The 19,763-nt window shown below is 47.0% G+C and overlaps 1 protein-coding gene across 1 annotated transcript; it reads left to right on the forward strand.

Annotated features, from left to right (window-relative positions):
- Positions 1-4,298: 4,298 nt before the first annotated feature.
- On the forward strand, positions 4,299-8,259 carry LOC140219493 (ipis-1-like). The gene is made up of 3 exons (XM_072289302.1): positions 4,299-4,490; positions 6,524-6,710; positions 7,975-8,259. The coding sequence occupies exons 1-3, from the start codon at positions 4,299-4,301 to the stop codon at positions 8,202-8,204; spliced, it is 609 nt and encodes a 202-aa protein (XP_072145403.1). The 3' UTR covers positions 8,205-8,259.
- Positions 8,260-19,763: the final 11,504 nt, after the last annotated feature.

Consider the following 19,763-nt stretch of genomic DNA (forward strand, 5'->3'; position numbering starts at 1 on the left):
AAAAAAACGTACAAGAACAAACAAAATACAAGACAAAAGTTAAAAAGTTATTCGTTTTGTTGACTGAATGTAACTGCAAACGGCATCAAATACGTCCCTGTGGCTGACCCCTATAACTGACGCACCGAAAGATAGTATGATTTATGGTGATAATATTAACCCTAATTTTGCGAACGGAAGTTCTAGGTGTCTTTTTCTTAACAATTTGTATCGTCGACATACCAAAAAATAATGATCTAGTGATTCTGTTTCTTGGCAGTATGGGCACAGAGGCGATAGCGTCAGACCAGTCCTGTGTAAATATAGGTTTAATGGAGGGACACGGCAGCGTAATCTCGTGATCGCTACTTCTGATTGTCTTGATGGACACCACTGGATCTTCCACGGAAATCGGAGGTGCTGATATTCTGTCCATGTCGTTATTGATTCACTGACATCTCTATGAATTGAATATTTTCTATATCTGATTGCTGTTATGTGAGCCACCAAAGGAAGAACAGGCATTATAGGTCCACTCAGGGATGCTCGCGCTAATGCGTCTGCCATTTCATTTGAATCTAAGCCACAATGTCCAGGTACCCATAATAGTTTTAGAGAAGTCAACTGTGGAGAAACTAATGTTAGAAACGTCTTTATTGGTGGCGAATTGGGTGAAGCCGTAAGCGAAGTACAGACCGAAAGGGAATCTGTTATAATAACTGCACTTATTGAGTTCGACGGGAGTTTCCGAAGCGCTAAAAGAATTGCTAAAAGCTCGGCTTCAAAAACAGGTGTGAAATCTGGCAGTCTCAAGGAGAATGACCAGCCAAGCGGAAGCGAGAAGATGCCTACGCCCGCCTTTTCGTTGCTCACTGAAGCGTCTGTAGCTATTATGTTATTTGTTTGCACGTGCGCTAGGTAATCTTGCAACAGGTTATTTAAAAAAGTGGCAGATTGATACTTAGAGTTGGGGGGGAATATGTCATCAAAATCTATCTTAATATTCTGATGTGATTCGGTTGACGGAATTACCTCTCGAATGTTCACATTCAGGCTATCTAATTCTTTTTGAACAAATATGATCTGTGGAGTGTGAAATCGAGGCCAATGAGCAAGGAAGAAGGAATTTGGATCATCAATGAATGCGTATTCAGATCGTCTAAGCTGCATGCTGTAAAATTTCAAAAATGCTTGAACTGTTAAGATGCGAAATCTGCAGGGCAATGTTGGAAGGCGCGCTTCTTGGTAGATAACATTAATAGCCACAAACCTGGGGAGTCCCAGACATAGGCGTAGAGCCTCACGCTCCAAAAGAACCAGAGGCTTTATTTTATAAGCAGGGCCGCCTGAGAACAAGACACACCCAAATTCCAATATGGGACGCATATACATTTTATAAATCATCAACAGTGAATCCCTACGCAGTCCATATTTTCGGTTGCTCATTCTGCGCAGAATACCTAAAGCACGTTGTGCCTTACCCGCTACACTCTCTATGTGGGGACTCCAGTTGAGTTTTCCATTATATGTGATTCCCAAATATTTTAGAGACTCAACCTGTGGAATGGGTTCGTGTTTATAAGTAATAGAAATTGAAACCGGATCCATGACCGAGAACACTAAAATGGCACTTTTGCTTACATTTAATGACATACAAATTGTCTGAAGCCATACTTCTAGCATGCTCATGTAGCTTTGTAATTTTTGGTATAATGTGTTAATGTCAGTGTCGGCAGCAAAGAATGCAATGTCATCTGCATACACGTAAACGTGCACGTCCTGACAAGTGGGGATAGAGCTCATTAATATATTAAACAATATTGGGGATAGGACAGATCCTTGGGGAACTCCGCGAGTTTGTCTGAATTTAGACGAAGAACATCCGTCCTTAAAGCAATAAAATTCTCTTGATCGCAAAAATTTGTTTTGGTCCTAATTGTTGTCGTTATCGTAGTTATTGTTGCTCTTGGTGGTGGTAACAACTTTATTGAGATTATTCTCAGTTATGATCTGGCAGGCCCGAGTCCTAGGATGGCCCCTCACGAGGGGCGACCCTTTCGGCCCAGGCAACGAGGGCTTTTTGTAGTTTTTGATCCGGCGTTCTGAGCAGCTCCTCCCATATCTGTTGTGAAGGAGCTGGTAGGAGCGACATGGGAGCGGGTAAGCCCTCGCACCCCCAAAGAATGTGATTTTGGGTAGCCAATGTTGGATTTGTTCAGTTTTGACATATTGGGTTCCATTGCCCGTTGGTAATTATAGCCAGCCAATGTGGGCTGGGAAACGACTTCGTTTCGATTCGACTCAGGATCGAGGATTGCGCTCGCGTGAGGCTTGCGTTTGGAGGCGGGTACATTCGCCCTTTTTTGCTTGTAGTAGTTTGTTGCTGTTGCCTTCAACATTTGCGTCCTTGCGCGTTCTTCACGACCTGACTTCTGTTTTTCTTTTTCCTCAGCCACCACCATAGCGTTGTCCACCACATACTAAACTAAGCATTTTCGAATAATCCCGAGTGGAGGCCACGTTTGTCAAGTAGGAGGAAGGAGGAACGAAAGATACCGTGCGGGCGATTTAGAAGCCAGGTTCTACAGCGCTAAGTGCATAGATAATGTGAAATTTATTCTTCGTTATAAATTGAAATAATCCGTCCGATTTTATGGCCAATCTCCCGTATTCGGTAGGAGCCACATGCTTGATGGAAAAAAACAGAGGAAAAACTGCATTTATAAATTCCATTCCAACAATCAGGTCTACATTTCTGCAAATTTTCAAAATATTTTCGGGGCATCTGCGTTGGGCTTTAGCCACAGAAACGTAGGCACGGCCATCTGGGAATTCCTTTATGACACAAGGATAATACACGGTTAAATGACTTAGCAATATTTCATACTTCACAAAATTGCAATTCGATTTTGAGTTAATTTTAATGCCTGCAAATTCCCTATCTATTTGCAAATAACTCTTTTTTTCTCTGAAAGAAAAATAAAAGTATCGTTAGCATCAGTCTACTCTATTATCTTTTTAGAATGCTCAGTTTTCAAGGCCTTTTCTTTGTTTGTTTTAAATGGTACATGCCCTCTTCTGTGTAACATCCGGGTTCTCGGTCAATCCTTCCTAGTGGGTACACGCCATGGTGTAAGGCGCAAGCAAGCGAGCAAGCTGCAGGGGAATTTAGTAGTCATGAAGTCCAGCAAAAGGGACCAACATCTGGTAGCAGCCTGCTCCGGTCGACTAAAGGATGGAGAAAGTTCGAAGACCGACAAGACAAACCCGGACGTCGAAGAGTCCGCCGGTCCATCCTCTTCGTCGGAGCAAGAGACGCTAGCTTACCACGATCGGCGGGCAAACCATCGCAAAGCGAGGTGCGTGTTGGCCACACCGCAGTCAAAATTTCGACGGACCTCGAGAAGCTACGCAAAGTTCACTCAAGAGGAGCGCGAATGCATGCTATGGGCGAGTGTTCATTTTAAGCGGTTAGTCGAGCACATGCAGCCTTTATTACGAAGTGCTTGCGAGCTCCGAAACCCTTCGTTACATATATATATATATATATATATATATATATATATATCTGACACGTCGCCGAATTGCACTATTGTCTCCTGCATTGCAATGAAAAAAAAATATTCGTTCTTTCACCGGCTGTTCTACAGCGTTGCCTTCGTTGACATTCGCGTCCTTTCCGCCACAAATGGCTTTGAAAGAGGTCGCCGGTTAGTCAGTTACGATTTCACTCATCAAGTTCTCACAAGCTAAGTCGTCAGCCACCGCACCGGCTTCAGTGTTATAACAAGTAGCGCTATAGTGCGCGAGCTCAGCGATTCGTGGTGTAGTGCAGCAGGACTGTAACACTCTCGAACAATGGCGCATTCGTGTCGTGAACTGCATCGCAGCGCTGTCGCTGTAGAGCTGGCGTCGACTCGAACCAGAGTCCTCGCGCTCAGCAGAGCAAGGTCACGTCCACTGAGCCAGAAGCTGGGTAACTTTGTAAATTATTCTTTTTTTGTCGCAACGTATACGTGACAACTGATACGTATATGTGCTTGTAGCCGATCGAGACGAGATTGTCACTAAGAGCGCGAAGGGTTATAGCGAACAAAACAATGCCTCGAGAGATCCTACAACCGTGGAGGGCCCATTTGCCACCACTCAACGCACAGATAGGTCGCAGAGGGTGGGGCGACTTGCCGAGGCTAATCTCCATGCCTGCGATTCCTCCATGCTTGCCTAGTTCTAAACGTGGTCATGAGTGATGCGGCATTCTTTATTTTTTCTTACTTCCGTGCAGACCGCTGCCGAACGAAAACTCCCTCAACGACGCCATGCTCCAGTTCGCGGTCGATGTGTACCTGGAGTTGAGACGCGGGACCGGCGGAGCTGCTTCCAACGTGCTGTTCTCTCCTCTGGCTGTGCAGACCGTAATGGCCCTGATGCTGGCCCTCGCCAGCAGACGCACCGCCGATCAACTCGCCCAAGCACTCCACCTGCATGAATGTCAGGGCGACGACTTCAAGGTCACTGTCATGAACGCATCACCGCGTAGAATGCCCTTATATAAGTAGATTTATGCAAGCTTGACGTGATAGTTCCACGGAAACCCGCAAGGTTGAGAGAAATAAAGGGGAAATTAGAGATACACCCAATCGTAGCAATTGCTAGAATGAAAACCCATACGGGTTCCATGAAAGAAAGGCGTCGCAGTTGAAAAATTCGTGCTGGTCCGGGATTTTAACCCAGGACCACCGCCTTTCCGGTGCAGCCGCTCTACCATCCGAGCTAACCAGGCTGCCCTGGCTGGTTAATCTGGCTGTCCCGGAAAGGTGGTCGTCCCGGGTGTGAGTCCCGGACCAAGGAGATGTTTTCCTCAACTGCGAGGTTTTTTGTTCTCAAGAAACCCGTATGGGTTTCCGTCGTAGCAATTGCTACGATTGGGTGAATGTCTGATTGTCCTTTTATTAAGTTATGCAAACCTTTTACGAAATCTCCCTACAAGTCCGATTCCATGGCAAAACACAGCCGTAAAAGGTTGCAGATTTAACAGTGAAGCCCAGAAAAGTACAAGCGAATGTAGTTGCTTTCTGATGGACCCGTAAATGGTAAATTCCGGATAAGCTTCATTTCCCTAACGGACACCTCAGAGAAACAGTCAATCAGCGCAGACTGAAAAAAAAAATTAAATTCTGGAGTTTTACGTGCCAGCACCACTACCTGATTAGGAGGCACGCCGTAGTGGAGGGCTCCGGAAATTTCGACCACCTGGGATTCTTTAACGTGCACCTAAATCTAAGCACACGGGTGTTTTCGCATTTCGCCCCCATCGAAATGCGGCCGCCGTGGCCGGGATTCGATCCAGCGAACTCATGCTCAGCAGCCCAAAATCAGCGCAGACTGATTATGTATTCTTTCACAATTTTTATTTTTTTATTCTTTGATATTCTAGAAGGTTAATTTGTAAATACAGCTCCCCAAGCTATTTTTCACTGTATGGTCTTTTTTTATATAAGGAAGGACTCGTCATAGTCCCTGTCCTTCAGAGGTTGTGAGTTCGACTCTTATTGTATACTGGCGGCCAAAGGTATTCTCTTCCCTTTTAATGTTTCATTATTGACAATATGGTGCCCTAGCGCAAGTTTAACACTCGCTTATTATTTCTGCCATCCACTTTTTGAAACAGTCAATTACCCTCAGGCTTTCCTTGGCGTTTCCTGTAAGTTCGCTTCGCATCATTATCATTAAAGAAAACCTAGGAGGATTAGAACAGCGCGCGAGTCGGAAGCTATCTGTTCCTGGTGCAGCGCACACAAAAAAAAAACGAAACACGAGAAAGAATACAGGACAACCAACGCTTCTCCAGTATTTTTTTCTCGCGCTTCGTTTTTATGTGCGCTCCCCAAGAATTGAAAAAAAAAATATCTAACATCTTGCTCCCGCGATTAGCCTCACTGACCATCAGACCGAAGTGCCGCAATAACCACCGCCGGTTACCAAGAGAGTGCTGGAAACCATTTTTAGACCTTCGTGCTGCACTTGCTGAGGTGTAGTGTCCGGTTCATGCCACCAAGCAAGCTCATTTCAGCGAAGGACTCATTATCAGCCAATCAGTAACGAGAGCCAGCTGCTGTTTTCAGATAAGGGAACAGGGCTCGGGCACGGCTATTCTAGGGCACGGCTATTCCATGCCACCACTCCTCCTGTAAGAAATTCAATTTTTCAAGCAACCCCCGCAACGTCGAGTGACGTTAAAGAACCCCAGGTGGTCAAAATTTCCGGAGTCCTCCACTACGACGTGCCTCATCATCAGAAAGTGGTTTTGGCACGTAAAACCCCAGAATTAAAAAAAGAAAAAAGCCGTCGAATGGCTGAGTCAAGGCGCTAAGACACGAAAATTAACGATTCCTCGCAGCGGTCACCGAATCGGCACTTGTCGAACACAGCACGCGAATTCGTGGAGCGGTAGGTCTCAGACAATTCTCATACAATAGCAACGAAGTTTTGTCTCTTTCTCTCTCTCTCTTTCTCCGCACATTGCGTCTGTATTCGTGTGCAGCTGTACATGCGGCGTCGCGCGTACAAGCTCACCGGCCTGGCGGGAGGACTCTGCTACTTCAGCTTCAACAACAAGACGCAGCTCATCACAGGCAGTCACGTGGACCCTTGTGCCTCGGCCGGCATTCGTCTACGCGCGGCCATTGACTCATTGCTCGTGGAGCATCAGCACGCTGATTTCGCATTAGGTAAGCTTGGTGCAGTCACCCCGTCCTAAAGGCACCTCCGTTTCCAATACTGCCTATTTAATCTGGCAACATAACATGGGGCGGTTCGCAAAAGCCTTTCACCGCCGCATAACTTGTCCGCGAAAGTGATGTTTGATCGACGTCGTGTCTGGCCTCGAAGTAGTTTCATAGCAGTGTGTTCGTTTCATAGCAGTTAGTTTCATATGTTGCGGGGAAACGAAGCTTAGGCGTCGGCTGAAGGACTAAACGATGATAATTTAAAGACACTCCCACTTACACGCAGAAACTGCTCACTACAACAGGTTTTCTTTTTTATTTGCAACACCACAAAGACCCCTATTTATAAGTTTGACGGCACCTCATCTGACCGGCAAAATACAAATCAACATTGGTCTTCTGTGTGGCTTTTACATGTCAGCCATTGACTTTGTTCCAATATACTCATCGTAGATGGCCAAATAGACACCTATGCGGACAGCGGCGGTTTTAACTCTCGTTTCTATTCTGGCACACAGACAAGAAAGACAGCTACGCGAAGACAGCATCGAAGTCAAAAACGATGCTGGCTACTTTACTGTCCAAGCAACATGGCAACTGCGCAGAATGTTTGGAAACTCGACGGGAACGTCCCCCTCTGCATAAGAAAGCGTAACAGCGACCGTTTTAACTCGTTTCCGTTCTGACAAAGACGGCCAAAAAGACAGCTACGCGAAGACAGCATCGAAGTTAAAACGATGCTGGCTACTTTACTGTAAAAACGAAATGGCAGCTAAGCAGAATGTTTGGAAACTCAACGGGAAGGTCACCCTAAGCGCAAGTAAAACGGAACAGCAGCCGTTTTAACTCGTTTCCATTCTGACGAACACAACCAAAAAGCTTCGCGAAGACTGAGCGCGCGAAACCCGAACGGGGAAGCTGCAGCGAACGCAAAGCCCCGCCCCTCCAAGCGGCGTCCTGCTTACGTCACCCAGCAGCGGCAGCCAGCTCGCTGAGAGTGTGAGGAGCCGGAAGTAATTAGATCATCGAGTAATTTACACCACGGATTCGAACCGTGCTGCTAGCAGCATGCAGTTTTTTTGAAAATTTGGCGCAGCTAGGAAAAAAGCACCTTATATAATAACGCAATCGAATGAACTGAACGGTATCCTTAAGTTATAGTAGACATGAGTAGCACTCTGGCTCAAGACAACGGCTGGAGATTTCGAAGACCGGACTTGCGCCGACTTTCGTAAACACTGAGGCCACCCGCGCGTCTCGATCGCAGATGGCGAGGGCGTGCGTGAGCGCGTGAACGAGTGGCTACACGTGATGTCTGCGTTCGAGTGCGAGCACGCCATACCTCGGGGCGCTGTGAACGGCACCACGTCACTCCTGGTGGCCAGCGTGACGTCACTGCGGACGGCCGACTGGAAGTGGAAGTTTCGTCTCAGGGACTCCACGTCGGCCGTCTTCTACGAGTCGTCCGGAGCCGCGAAGAGAGGTATGGATGTATAGGTTCGTCACTGCGCTTTTTAACGCACTGACTCATGTCAGGCGCTTTGCCATTGGTCTATAGGTAGGTTCCTGTCTCGCACCATTTCGGGCCTTATCAATAAAAATGATGGAGTGTCCCATTACGGGATCAAACCTCGGCCACCCCGCACTGCAGCCTGAAGCTCAGGCAACGATCGCGCGCGTATGCTTCTATTGCGCTAACGGCAGCTGGCTCTTTGTGACTATTAGCAACAAGTTGTTTATTCAAAAGCGAGGACGTACCAGTTTATCCCATGCTTCCACCATTGGCAGCAAGTGTTCTACCTTCTCCACCCGCCCTTTAGGGATATCGAGGACCTCACCTTGACACGAGCGAACACTTTTTTTTATTTTGCCACAAGCTGACCTCAGTTATATTTTGCCACTTTCTGAATGGATTGCTACGAAAAGAGGCTGACAAACTCAAACTATTTTTCATACATAACATACATAGATGGCAGTAAACTGCTGTAAACTGTTGGCAGTAAACTGCTGGAAGCTGTAATTAAGCTTTTCGTCGGCACGCCTGCCCACTGTGGGTTATACCTGACAAACAACAGTAACGGGAAGAACATTTGTAAGCAAAGCAGGATCCTATGCACGTGGTATGAGAAGGCCCTGCGCGGAGTGCCATGTTTCGAGCGTTATCGTACTGCTGGTAGCCCGCAGTAAGTCATTTTGCGTAGCCCCTGTGTGGAGAAACGTTGCAATCCATTCTTTTCCACCAAGGTCCACGAAGCGAAGTGGTTGGTGGTAAGTAGACAAATGGATTCTTTGCTGTAGAAGGATTACAGAGATATTTGCGTCTCTTAAAACGTTTTTGAAGCACTTTACCTGATTAACAAAATTAGTCGTACTGGTACAGTTTGTCGAAAATTAGTGTTTTACAGGGTAAAAAACAAAAAATATAATAAAACGTACTCTTCAATGACCTCGTACCAATCTTGAACAACCCATCATGGTTGACATGTGCCATTGGTTATGGGGCTATCAACAAATGCGCCTTGGTAAGCAATTTGACTCAACAGCACCGACATAGCTGCCGGTGTTCCTTCTGAAGAAGGAAGAGATTCCGATACATTGTGGAGAACAGTTAAGTCGAGAGAGTTTTGTTCAAGGCACGACCTCGATGGCAGCGCGCACTCTTTCTAAAGGTGGGTTATTTGCGTACTAGACGCGGGTGGCTATAACCCGTGTAGCAGCTGTGCTCGCTACTAGCAAAAGGGATCTGCTCGCTGCCAATTATAGTGGAGGTTCTCTTCGGTGAACACTACGTGCGTTACAACTGCATTCTCATCATTTGCGTGTGTGTGTTTCTTTAGTGGTGCAGGAAGAGGTTAATTCCAGGCCGCGCTCACTTGTGTGTAGTTTCCTTCTAAATAAATGGTGCTAATGTGGTGGTTTAACCATCATTTAATGCAATCATTCAGTAAACGGACGGTTCGTTGGTCTCAAAACGCGAGCGCTCAGATCGAGACGGTATGGGGGTAGATATAGCGAATCGCCTTGTGTAATGAACAACCTTATCAGTGCGACTCCTTGTAATGTTGCGGTGAGTGGCTCTGTTCCCAGTATAATTTATCAAATAAGCTAGAAACGGCTCCTAAATAGCCTTCCTACAACAAACGTACAACAAATGTAAGCGCAGTTTAATTTCCTTGCCTTCCTCTCCATGGGGTTTGGCACTTCGTCTCGGTCGGTTCCTCGTCGAGCGGGTCGATCCCGGAGGTGGTGCATAATGAAGACTGGGCGGATCCCGGAGACAGTGAAATCCGCGGTCGGTCGCGCGCGCGCGTCACATAGTGGTGTCACGTGGTGCAGTGACTGCGTATCACACCACTGGAAACAGCCCACTACCGTCCCCGATGCGTGGAACGCGCTTGTCCCTGCTTCGTCATTTAGGTGGTGTATGTATACATGCCGGTCAATGCAATTCCAGTGCATTTTGACGACCATTATCGATAACCTCTGTAAAGCACTTTCTTTTTTCGTCACGAACACCCCCCATATGAGCTCACCCAACAAACTTTTAACGTCTCTTGCCAATAATCTCTTGTCAATAATACAGTGACCATGATGCGTCAACGGGGTCGCTTTCCCACGGCCGACTGCGACGGGGAACTGGACGCCACTGCCCTGGAGCTCCGCTATCGGCGCTACAAAAAGTCCATGGTGCTCATTTTGCCGCGCAAGCGGGACGGACTGACCGCCCTGGAGACGGCGCTGACGGCACCTAGGCTGCGCAGCTGCCTGGACCGGCTCGAAGACCGAGGCAGCGTCGACGTCAAGTTGCCCAAGTTCGGCGTCAAGCAGGCCTTCGACCTCACGGGCGTACTGCCCAGGTTGGGCGTCGTCGACCTGTTCGTGCCGGGGCTGGCCGACCTGCCGGGTATACCGGTACGCGATGCCGAATCCTCGGGTCTCGCCGTCGCGAGACGGCACCTGTCTCTAGCGGTCCACTGCGCCTCCGTGCAAACCAAGGAGAAGGGCCACAAGTTCGGCCCGTGGGACGACCCGGAGGCGCGCCTGACGTTCAACGTAGACCACCCGTTCATGTTTGTGGTCCTTAGCAGGGCTCCAGAGGCAGTGCTGTTCATGGGATCAGTGAGGGAAGTTTGTCTTCCATATATCTAGCCTGCAGCCCCGCGTACATATGCGCGCCCAAGCCAGGTAAATGTTACACACAAACAGCACTGACAACAGGACAACGCGAGGTTGAGAACATGTCCTCCTGTTGTCTGCGCCGTAATGTTGAAGACGAAAAGGCCTCAACTGCTGACACTTCTGCTCTCGTCATCATTCACTCTGATAGGCACGCCGACTGCGCCCCAGCTGTCTACACATGCGTTTTTCGGAAGATTGTACGGCTTTCGTATCGTGAATTGAGCGGCTATGAAGCACGCCAGTACAATTATGTATATGCAACAACGTATATCCTCGAGGCTCAACTGCTCCTACAAATAATGCGCAATAAAATTTCATTAAATAACACTATGTGTCATTAAAGTTTCTCTAGCAAGGTTGACATCCGAGTGAGTTGGTACGTGTGCGTGTTTTTTTTACAGCGAAGCTGTTAGCCTCTCAATGGTCGGCATTTTAACGCGACAGCTTTAAGGCCCATGCGTCGAAGATAATCTGGTGTCGGTGGAGTTGTCCGTGAGCGAAAACTTCCGTATATGTCTATATGTCTAGGTGTATGTAACGCCACGGCTTTCTATATGACAAGCGGTATATGCGGCTTATACTGCCACGCCATTTTAACGCTGAAGTTGCATATACCTTGTCTTGCATTCTTGACAAAGCTATTCCTGGGAATTTTGAGAATGACAGCCCACAAACAAATGCCTTGAAAGAAAACACCGACAGCGCATGCATTTTATGTTAAATCTTCTCGGACCTAAATATTAAAGGTGCGAAACAATGACAGAAACCTGCAAATTATGCATTTTTTTGTGAGGCAGTGCACAACCAACGGAATCGGCCCACGCAAGAGGCCGCATTTCTACTAGAAATCTCGCCTTCATGCATAGCGTTCGCCGCCAGCGTTTCACTGTAAACATTAGTTACAATGGCTGCAGTTGCCAAGAAGCGTGAGAAGCAGTCAGGGCTCTTTAATTGCCATCGCTTTCCACTCTTAAAAAGCGAGAATTAAGCGTCCTCCAAATTTTAGCGTATCCGTCGTGAAAAAGCTTGTCAGGAATGGCTCATACCCATCTTAAGCAAGCAAAAATGCAATGCTTCTTAACCCTTGTAATGCAGAGGCTGCAAGTACTCAGCAAAGTGAAGCGAACATAATTCATTGGAATCATGCATACAACGTACAGAACAGCTTACTTTTCAATAAAAAAAGAACAAGCTCAAAACAATGATCTATCATTAACAATGGCTCATACCTCCGTAAACAAGCAAAAAATGTCGCAGTTTCAACCGAAAGGCGAAGCATCGATTGCGATAGAGATTTAGTAGACATCTATAGGAAGTATTAGTTTTATCGGCCGTATGAATTTGTAAGCATAGGCATACTAACTAAGCAAGTGTGGTGTCACGTGCGTACAAGTAAAGAACATCTCACTCGTTGGCCGCGGAAACTCACTGTAAAACACTGGAGGGAAGAAGCACGGCAGCAGCAGCGAGCGAATTGACCTTCGTGCTGCGTGTCGCGTCAACGCGAACTAAGCCGCGAAAACACAGCGCACGACGGACTCTATAGCCATAGCAGATGACTCAAGATACAGAGGCCCGGAGTAGAACGCGCCCTTCCTCCCTACCCTCCACCCGTAGCCTTGCGCGCGACTTAAGACGGCGCGCTTCCTTCCCGCTTTCCTGCGTTGCACGTGCGAGATTGAGCCGCGATCGCCGGCTCACCCTCGCACGCCTTCAATCACACATACAGCAAATGGTGCGCGGCGAAAATTTTATCGGCCTTGGACTTTTATGCGGAACATCGCGACGACCGCAGAAATGCGCCTGCAGTGTTCGTAATTGTCATGGCAATACTGCCTTCGCTTTTCAGTTCCCGGTGCACACAGCAGGTGGTACTAAATCAAATTTAATGACTCCATCGCAACATTCTGAAAAGCCACTTCCTCTTCGACGGTGACAAGACGATCATTAATGTCGGTTATTTCCTTTCCTGAATTCAATTGAATTTCTTTCACTTCGTTAAGTTGTGATAAACCTCGGACTGGTTTCTGCCAATTTCCGCATTATGGGATTTACATAGCGCCATAACGTCGCTACCATTTTTACATTGATCCTCTTTCGGAAGCCCTCGGGTCAACTGTCTGCCCCCCCCCCACCTACAACAACTCGGTAACATCATGGCACTGACACGGAATGCCAAAAAGAGCACGTGGGCATGGAAACAGCAGCAGGTTTACATTGCTCGTACGTGGGAGTAACTGGGAGTAACCTCCACCAGAAATCACAAAACGGTTGATGCATTTGCATGTCTGCCTCATTCCCATGCCCACTGAAGGACCACGCAATCCACCCGCGCTTAATCAGCTGCGGGTGAAAGCCTGACGATAGCGTCGGGTGAGGCTGGCGCCAGCAGAAGGGGATTCGGTAGAAAGGCACCCGAGCATCCGGTCAGCGCGTCAGAGGTAAGGCAACGCTGCGGGGAAGTCGTGCGCATGTCCTGTAGGTTCGCCGAGGCTCGTGGCTCTTCGTTTGAACATGCAGTCGTTCTGGCCGGTGAAATCTGCACCAGAAAGCACGAAAAGGGTTCACGGCTGCGCCTGTGTGCCGCATTCACATGCCTACTCTATTCCTGGCCAATGTTAGTAGTAACTTCAGGTGCTCACAAGGAGGGCAAGCGCTCCTTCCAAAAACAACGCTTGAATAACTACACGATTGAATTATCTCCGACAGCAAAAGCCCTGGGAGTTTTTTTCACGACGAGCATGTGCTCTGGGATTCCTATGCGGAAATGAACCTCGGCCATTCCTACCAGTTGGTCAGAAACTGATAATCTATAACGCACTTTTCACTTCATACTTACGGCTGGCGTTCTTGGTGCAGGGTATACGTGTGCCTGGCACTCCAAACAAGAGTCACTTCTACCTCAATACATTGCGCTTCATGACAAACGTAGAATTCAATGTCCATAGTTCCCCTTTATTTAACAAATTTAAACTTAAGATCTGAGATTCCGTACGAATACTTTTTGATGTTTCCTAATGCATGTGAAATTCACGAAGGGATTGAAAACCTTAGCCGTACAGCATGTCTAGAGCGAAACGACTCGTCCCGAACCACTAGGCACAGCGAGCACTGGCCACTGCCCGGTGCCAAACCCTGGTTTCCAAATTCTGAAATTAACGCTTCCGCACACTTAAAGGAACTGACAACCACTTTTCATGGTACTTTTTTTTAATGCAATGAAGAGCTTACCGGTCAGGGCGTAATCATGAAGTGGTAACGCGCAAAACGCCGTTGAACATTAGAATTTTTTTACCTGCAGTGAGGATGTAGTCGTTCATCGGAAGTATGCTTAAAATGGTAATAAGTGAGCGCGATAGCGACTGTACGCAGGCATTAGTGCGAGCCAACGACAAGTGCGGCCGTTTGTTTATCAAGTCGACGTTCCTGCAATTCATGCTTTCCGAAATGTTAAAGTATTTCTGCGATAATAGCGACAGGTTTTCGTGCTTTCCAGTCCAAATGCTTTGGTATTTAACTAGTCAAAGCGAAACCGATCTGATCGAGAACGATGTTCTTACACCTGATACGCACCTCAGCTGGTTGCTGTAGCCATGCTGACTGTTTTAAGTTCCGTAGCAAGTGCCTAATGGTATAACTGAAATTTTAATAAATATGCCAGCTTGCCAGCAATAAACAACACAGGTAAAACAAATCTACGCACAATACAAAGTCTTCAGGGTCAAGTGCTCCGGATCTGTCTAGGCCTGCCTCAGAGTGCTTCAACAGTGGCTACGATAGCAATCGCTGGAGATCACCTTGTCAGGACCCACATTGAAATTGAAGTACTCAGGACCCATATAAGGCATCTGACCAGGACTCCTCGTCACCACTTGGCCTCCCTAACAGCGGACAGACCACACACATCTTTCAGCCGGACGATAACCGCACATGATGAATCATTGCCAGCTTGTTTCACCCCGGCTGCGAGACCTTCGATTCCTCCATGGTGCCTCGCTCAGCCAAAAATCAACCTCACAATACCTGGTATCTCGAAAAAAGCTGATCTATCATCGCCAGCCCTTAGACAGCTCACGCTACTACATTTGTACGAGAATTACCGTGATTCTACGCATATTTACACTGATGGATCTGTCCTTCCAAGTAGCTCCGCGGCGGCAGTCGTCATACCAGCGAAAGCTACAACAATCAAATTTAAGACGACCCACGCGACAACATCGACGGCAGCAGAGCTCGCAGCGCTCTTTACTGCCCTTCATCACATTGGTGATGAACCACCACATAAATGGACAATATTCTGCGATTCGAAGGCGGCACTGCAGTCTCTACTGTCACCTTTACGACGCGGACCACTCGAACAACTAATATTCCATATTACAGAGACGTTGCAACATATAAGTGAAGCAGGCCATGAGATAACCTTTCAGTGGCTTCCAAGTCACTGCGGGATCATCGGCAATGAACGGGCGGATCACGCTGCCCGCTCAGCCCATACTGAGGAGCGCCACGTCCCAATTCCTCATTCTAGAACTGACGCAGCACGGAAGCTCCGCCTACTTGCTCGGCAGTGCACCGCGTCGCAATGGGATGAGCCACATTTAAGAAACACGCGACTGTACTCACTTGATCCAACACTAAGTCTTCGAGCGCCATCACAGCTTCGCCGTAGAGACGCCACGCTTTTATATCGACTTTGGTTGGGCGTTGCCTTTACTAAAGCCTATGCATTCCGCATAGGGATGACCGACAGCCCAACCTGTGACAACTGCGGCCATGAAGAATCAATTGACCATATTTTGTGTGCCTGCCCGCAGTACAGTACACAGAGGGCATGCCTTCGCCACGAACTTGACCAACTGGACGACCAAGCGCTATCCGAAAAAAGAATTCTGCAACATCGAAAGGACCTACCGTCACAGAAGAAGGCCGTGCAAGCGCTATTGCGCTTTTTGCGATCTACCGGCCTGTGTGAACGACTTTAACTGGAACGCCTTTTGTGTGTGCGTGCCTCCATGTGTGCGTGTTTATTTTTCTTTTTTTTTGTTGCGTTTTCCTCTCTGTCATCTTTCTAACCCCTATCCCCCATCCCCAGTGTAGGGTAGCAAACCGGAGACTCATATCTGGTTAACCTCCCTGCCTTTCCTCTTCATTCTCTCTCTCTCTCTCTTAATAAATATGTTGTACTGAAAGGTCAACTCCGGCGTTTTTTTCGTTGTTTTTAGCCATATTAGGATATTGTCATTTTCAAATGGCATTGAGAGTTCTGTGACCGGTAGAGTTGTTCAAGCTGCTTAGAAATTCATCATTAATATTAAGTAATAAATGAAATGCCGAAACCGAAACGGGTAGCTGCTTCGTGTAAGGTCACGATGAGTGGACGACGTCGAATACTACACTACCACAATGTAAACACGCAGAACGCGTGCTAAACACGCAGTATCGAAGCTGTTGTCTCCTGACGACAAAGGGAACATTTACAGTTTCCGAACTAGACCACGGTGATTTAAGCGACAATTTCAGCGACAGTGGCGGTGTAATCTCTTACGTCACAAAGAGAGGGTGGCCAGTAAAAAGTCACGAGTCCGGAACGCAATCAGTCTTTAAAATTCATTTTCAGGAAAACTAACTTACAGCCATATAGTTTGGCACAGATGAGAGTGCAAGAAAACATATATTCTAAAGTTTATTAAGATCAGTGCATATCGAAAAACAGCCGGAGTTGTCCATCAATAACAGCCGACTTACGTACACTAGTCTCATAGGCTACATCCGAAGTACCAACATCTCACCGCCAGGCTTCGTCACTTGCTGGTTTTTGAGAATTCCTTTGCCAATTTAAAATTATAATTCCTAACTAGATCGCGAACAGCGTGCTGGATTCTATCACTATAAATCACGGTCACTTATTTCGAACAAAGTCTCAACACACTCTGGTCAATTGTCAGTCCCTTTAATGAATTTACCATCTGAGCGATTCCACCTTCTCTCACAAAATTACGTTTAAAATGCTGTCTTGCTAATGTTATTGAAAATGCATTTTTTTGTATGAGCTAGTATTAGCAAAATATGAAACTATGTTGTATTTCTTGTGGCATGCGTTCCATTGATAAATTTTACGTTGCCGTACATTTGTTCCACTTTAGAATAATGGCCCCGTTTGACTGGTTGGTGTATTTCTGTACTGTGGTACTTGTGTTGGCACTGTAAGACATTTCTGAATGCCGACACTTTGCCGCCTTGTTTCGCTTGGAGGTGGGGCAGTCAAGCTGCGTTTTAAATCGCATTTTTTCTTCTTTCTAGGCCAGTTTCGTTTTTTGTTTCCATGTGTACTTGTGTCGAAACAATTCAATATGATTGTGAAAGTAGATTGTGAAAGTAAACTAAAAAAACTCAAACATGCCGAGAACGTGGCGCGGTTCGAAGCTTTCAAAAATAACTCACTGTTGTGAGCATGCTTTACCACTTTACCGATATACTAGAGTATATCATATATGCTCCACTTCAAATCTGTTTGGCCCCATCCATGTTAGGGTGCAAACTATGCATACGCGGCTGAATACCGCACAATCAAATTTTTAGCACACTACAAAAAAGGACCTTTAGCTGACCTACAATTGGTGCCAAACATCGATGTCTCTTACCCCTTTCAAACGCTAGGTAATTTCTCTTAGCGGTAAACGCCTTCACTCTGGTTTTTGCTGAGGACTGTCCCTTGCACATGTCACCGGCGGGCATCCGTGAAGTGGCGCTGCAACTACATACACTCACAATTTTGAACACAACAGTGGCGAGTCAAAATGGACGTGTCACCTGTATATTGATGTGCTTCCTTTCAGCGATTTTCTGCGTATGCGCCATTTGAAAAAAAGATGGTGCAGGCAGCTTTTATTTCAGAAAAACAGCTCCTCCCGAAAGGTGAGCAAATAAGTGTGGCAGTTCGAGCTTTTGTATTCGTTTGCGAAAATAAAGCGCTTCAGCTATGAGCAACTTCGTGCAGTGGCTATGCTGAACGGAAATGCGTTGCTCCATATTTTCAACTCTTCTCCCTTTACTCATACATTCTTCGCAACTGGTAAAGACGCGGAGAAATAATTACAGTGAACATTGCTAGGGTTGTAAAACAATCGACATTTGGCTGAGTTGGTGATGGTTGAACATCTTGAAGGGCAGCGCAAGACTACAAAGACAAAAGGCATGCAACACACAGGACAGCATTGAATTCACATTATTAGTTCCCTGCCTTTTGTCTTTGTAGTCTTACGCCGCCCCTTCGAAACAGCTAGGGCTAAGAAAACTCGAGAGGTAAAGCTCCCCATGATACCCACGAATCGAAATCGGCAACAGCAAATGCGCCGCCGTGTTGCTACCCTGTGCAGGCGCAGACGAAATGCGATATTCCGACGAGACGTGCAATCAACGATCACGAGCCTCCGAAAGTATGGTGGCGCCATCCAGTTGAGGTACCGTCAAATACATCCTTTTTCAGACATGATAAAGATTGTCTGCAAATTCACCTGCGGGTGTTGCTCAAATAATGTAGTATGTACTTTAGAAATCGTCTGTGCACGTGCTATTCCTAAAACCTTGATTTTTGTATGCTAGTTCCGAAATTTCTAACATAACAAAAAAATGAGCGGTAGCAGGATGACTGCGTTCTCACAGTTCCCGTTTTTTCAGCCAGCTTTGACTTGCTGCCTACGCCTACTCATGCATATGGCCCAAGGAATTCGTCACGGCGATTTCGCGACAATATCGTTCGGGGTTCCGGATAAGGTTATGGAACCTGACGTTATTTTCAAGACAAGCAAAAATGCACTACCCAGATATGGTCGGCGTAGGCAGCCGAACCGGCAACATGGCGCTCAGCAACAGAGCCCACTCGGCCACTTCTAGACACATCCATGCATTTTTAAAGGGACACCTTAAGAAAGGACTAAATCAACAGACACTGCTAGATTACATCACTGGAGAGATAGCAACTTGTACAAACGTTGGAGAAAACTGAGGAAACAGCGACTCGCGACAAAAAGCATTACTTACGCAGGAAGCTGCTGTTGACATCCTCGGAGGAGGTCATGATCTGCAGGGTTGATTGAACCATGGGAAATGATCGCTTGTGAGCTAAGAAGGGGGGCACTTGATCAGTTGAAAGGAAGCATGTCTGCCTCCTAAGTGAAGGCGATAATTTTGCTGGTGGCGCCTCCTCGAGGTGCGACCCAACGGCTGTTTATGACGCCACCCTGATCGTGGGGGTCGGGTGTGCTTGTCCCAAAAGCTGGCTCTGGCAGGACCACATCAGATGCTTGAAGTGATGGCAAGACGGAGCTCGTAACAGTGCGATGGTTGCCTTTGATCTTGCATGGTGGACCTGGGCTGCTCAGGGAAAGTCAGGAGTCAGGAGAATAAGACGACGAAATATAGATCAAGAAGGCTGGTTGGTATATAGTATAAAGTTATATAGTACGAAGAAGGCAAGGAAAAATCCACATATTACATAGTACAGCCTTCTCGCGCTTCACTCGGAAAATCTATTGACCTGGTGCAATAACGTATGGTGGGGAGCCACGGGCGTCGTGCAACATTGATGTGCTCAAATCACGGATGTGCTAGCAGTCCACTCCAAGTTCCTCGCTTGCAACGTCTGACGAGACATGAGCCGCCTGTTCCCCGCTTCTCTTATACTTTCTATTATCCGGCAGGTGTCACCGGGCTTCTGCTTCGACGTGCGCTATGGTACGTAGGCCTGTAGGAATCGAGGGCTACGCTGCTTGAGGACCTTTTGACTGTCATAGATGCAAACCGTGGAATCTGCCTGTAAAAGTTGAACTGTTTCTTCGATAACTTATAGCTCAAGCTCGGAGAAGTTAAGAGAAAGTA

Source organism: Dermacentor andersoni, chromosome 7 (genome assembly GCF_023375885.2).
Source record: "Dermacentor andersoni chromosome 7, qqDerAnde1_hic_scaffold, whole genome shotgun sequence".
NCBI classification, from domain to species: domain Eukaryota; kingdom Metazoa; phylum Arthropoda; class Arachnida; order Ixodida; family Ixodidae; genus Dermacentor; species Dermacentor andersoni.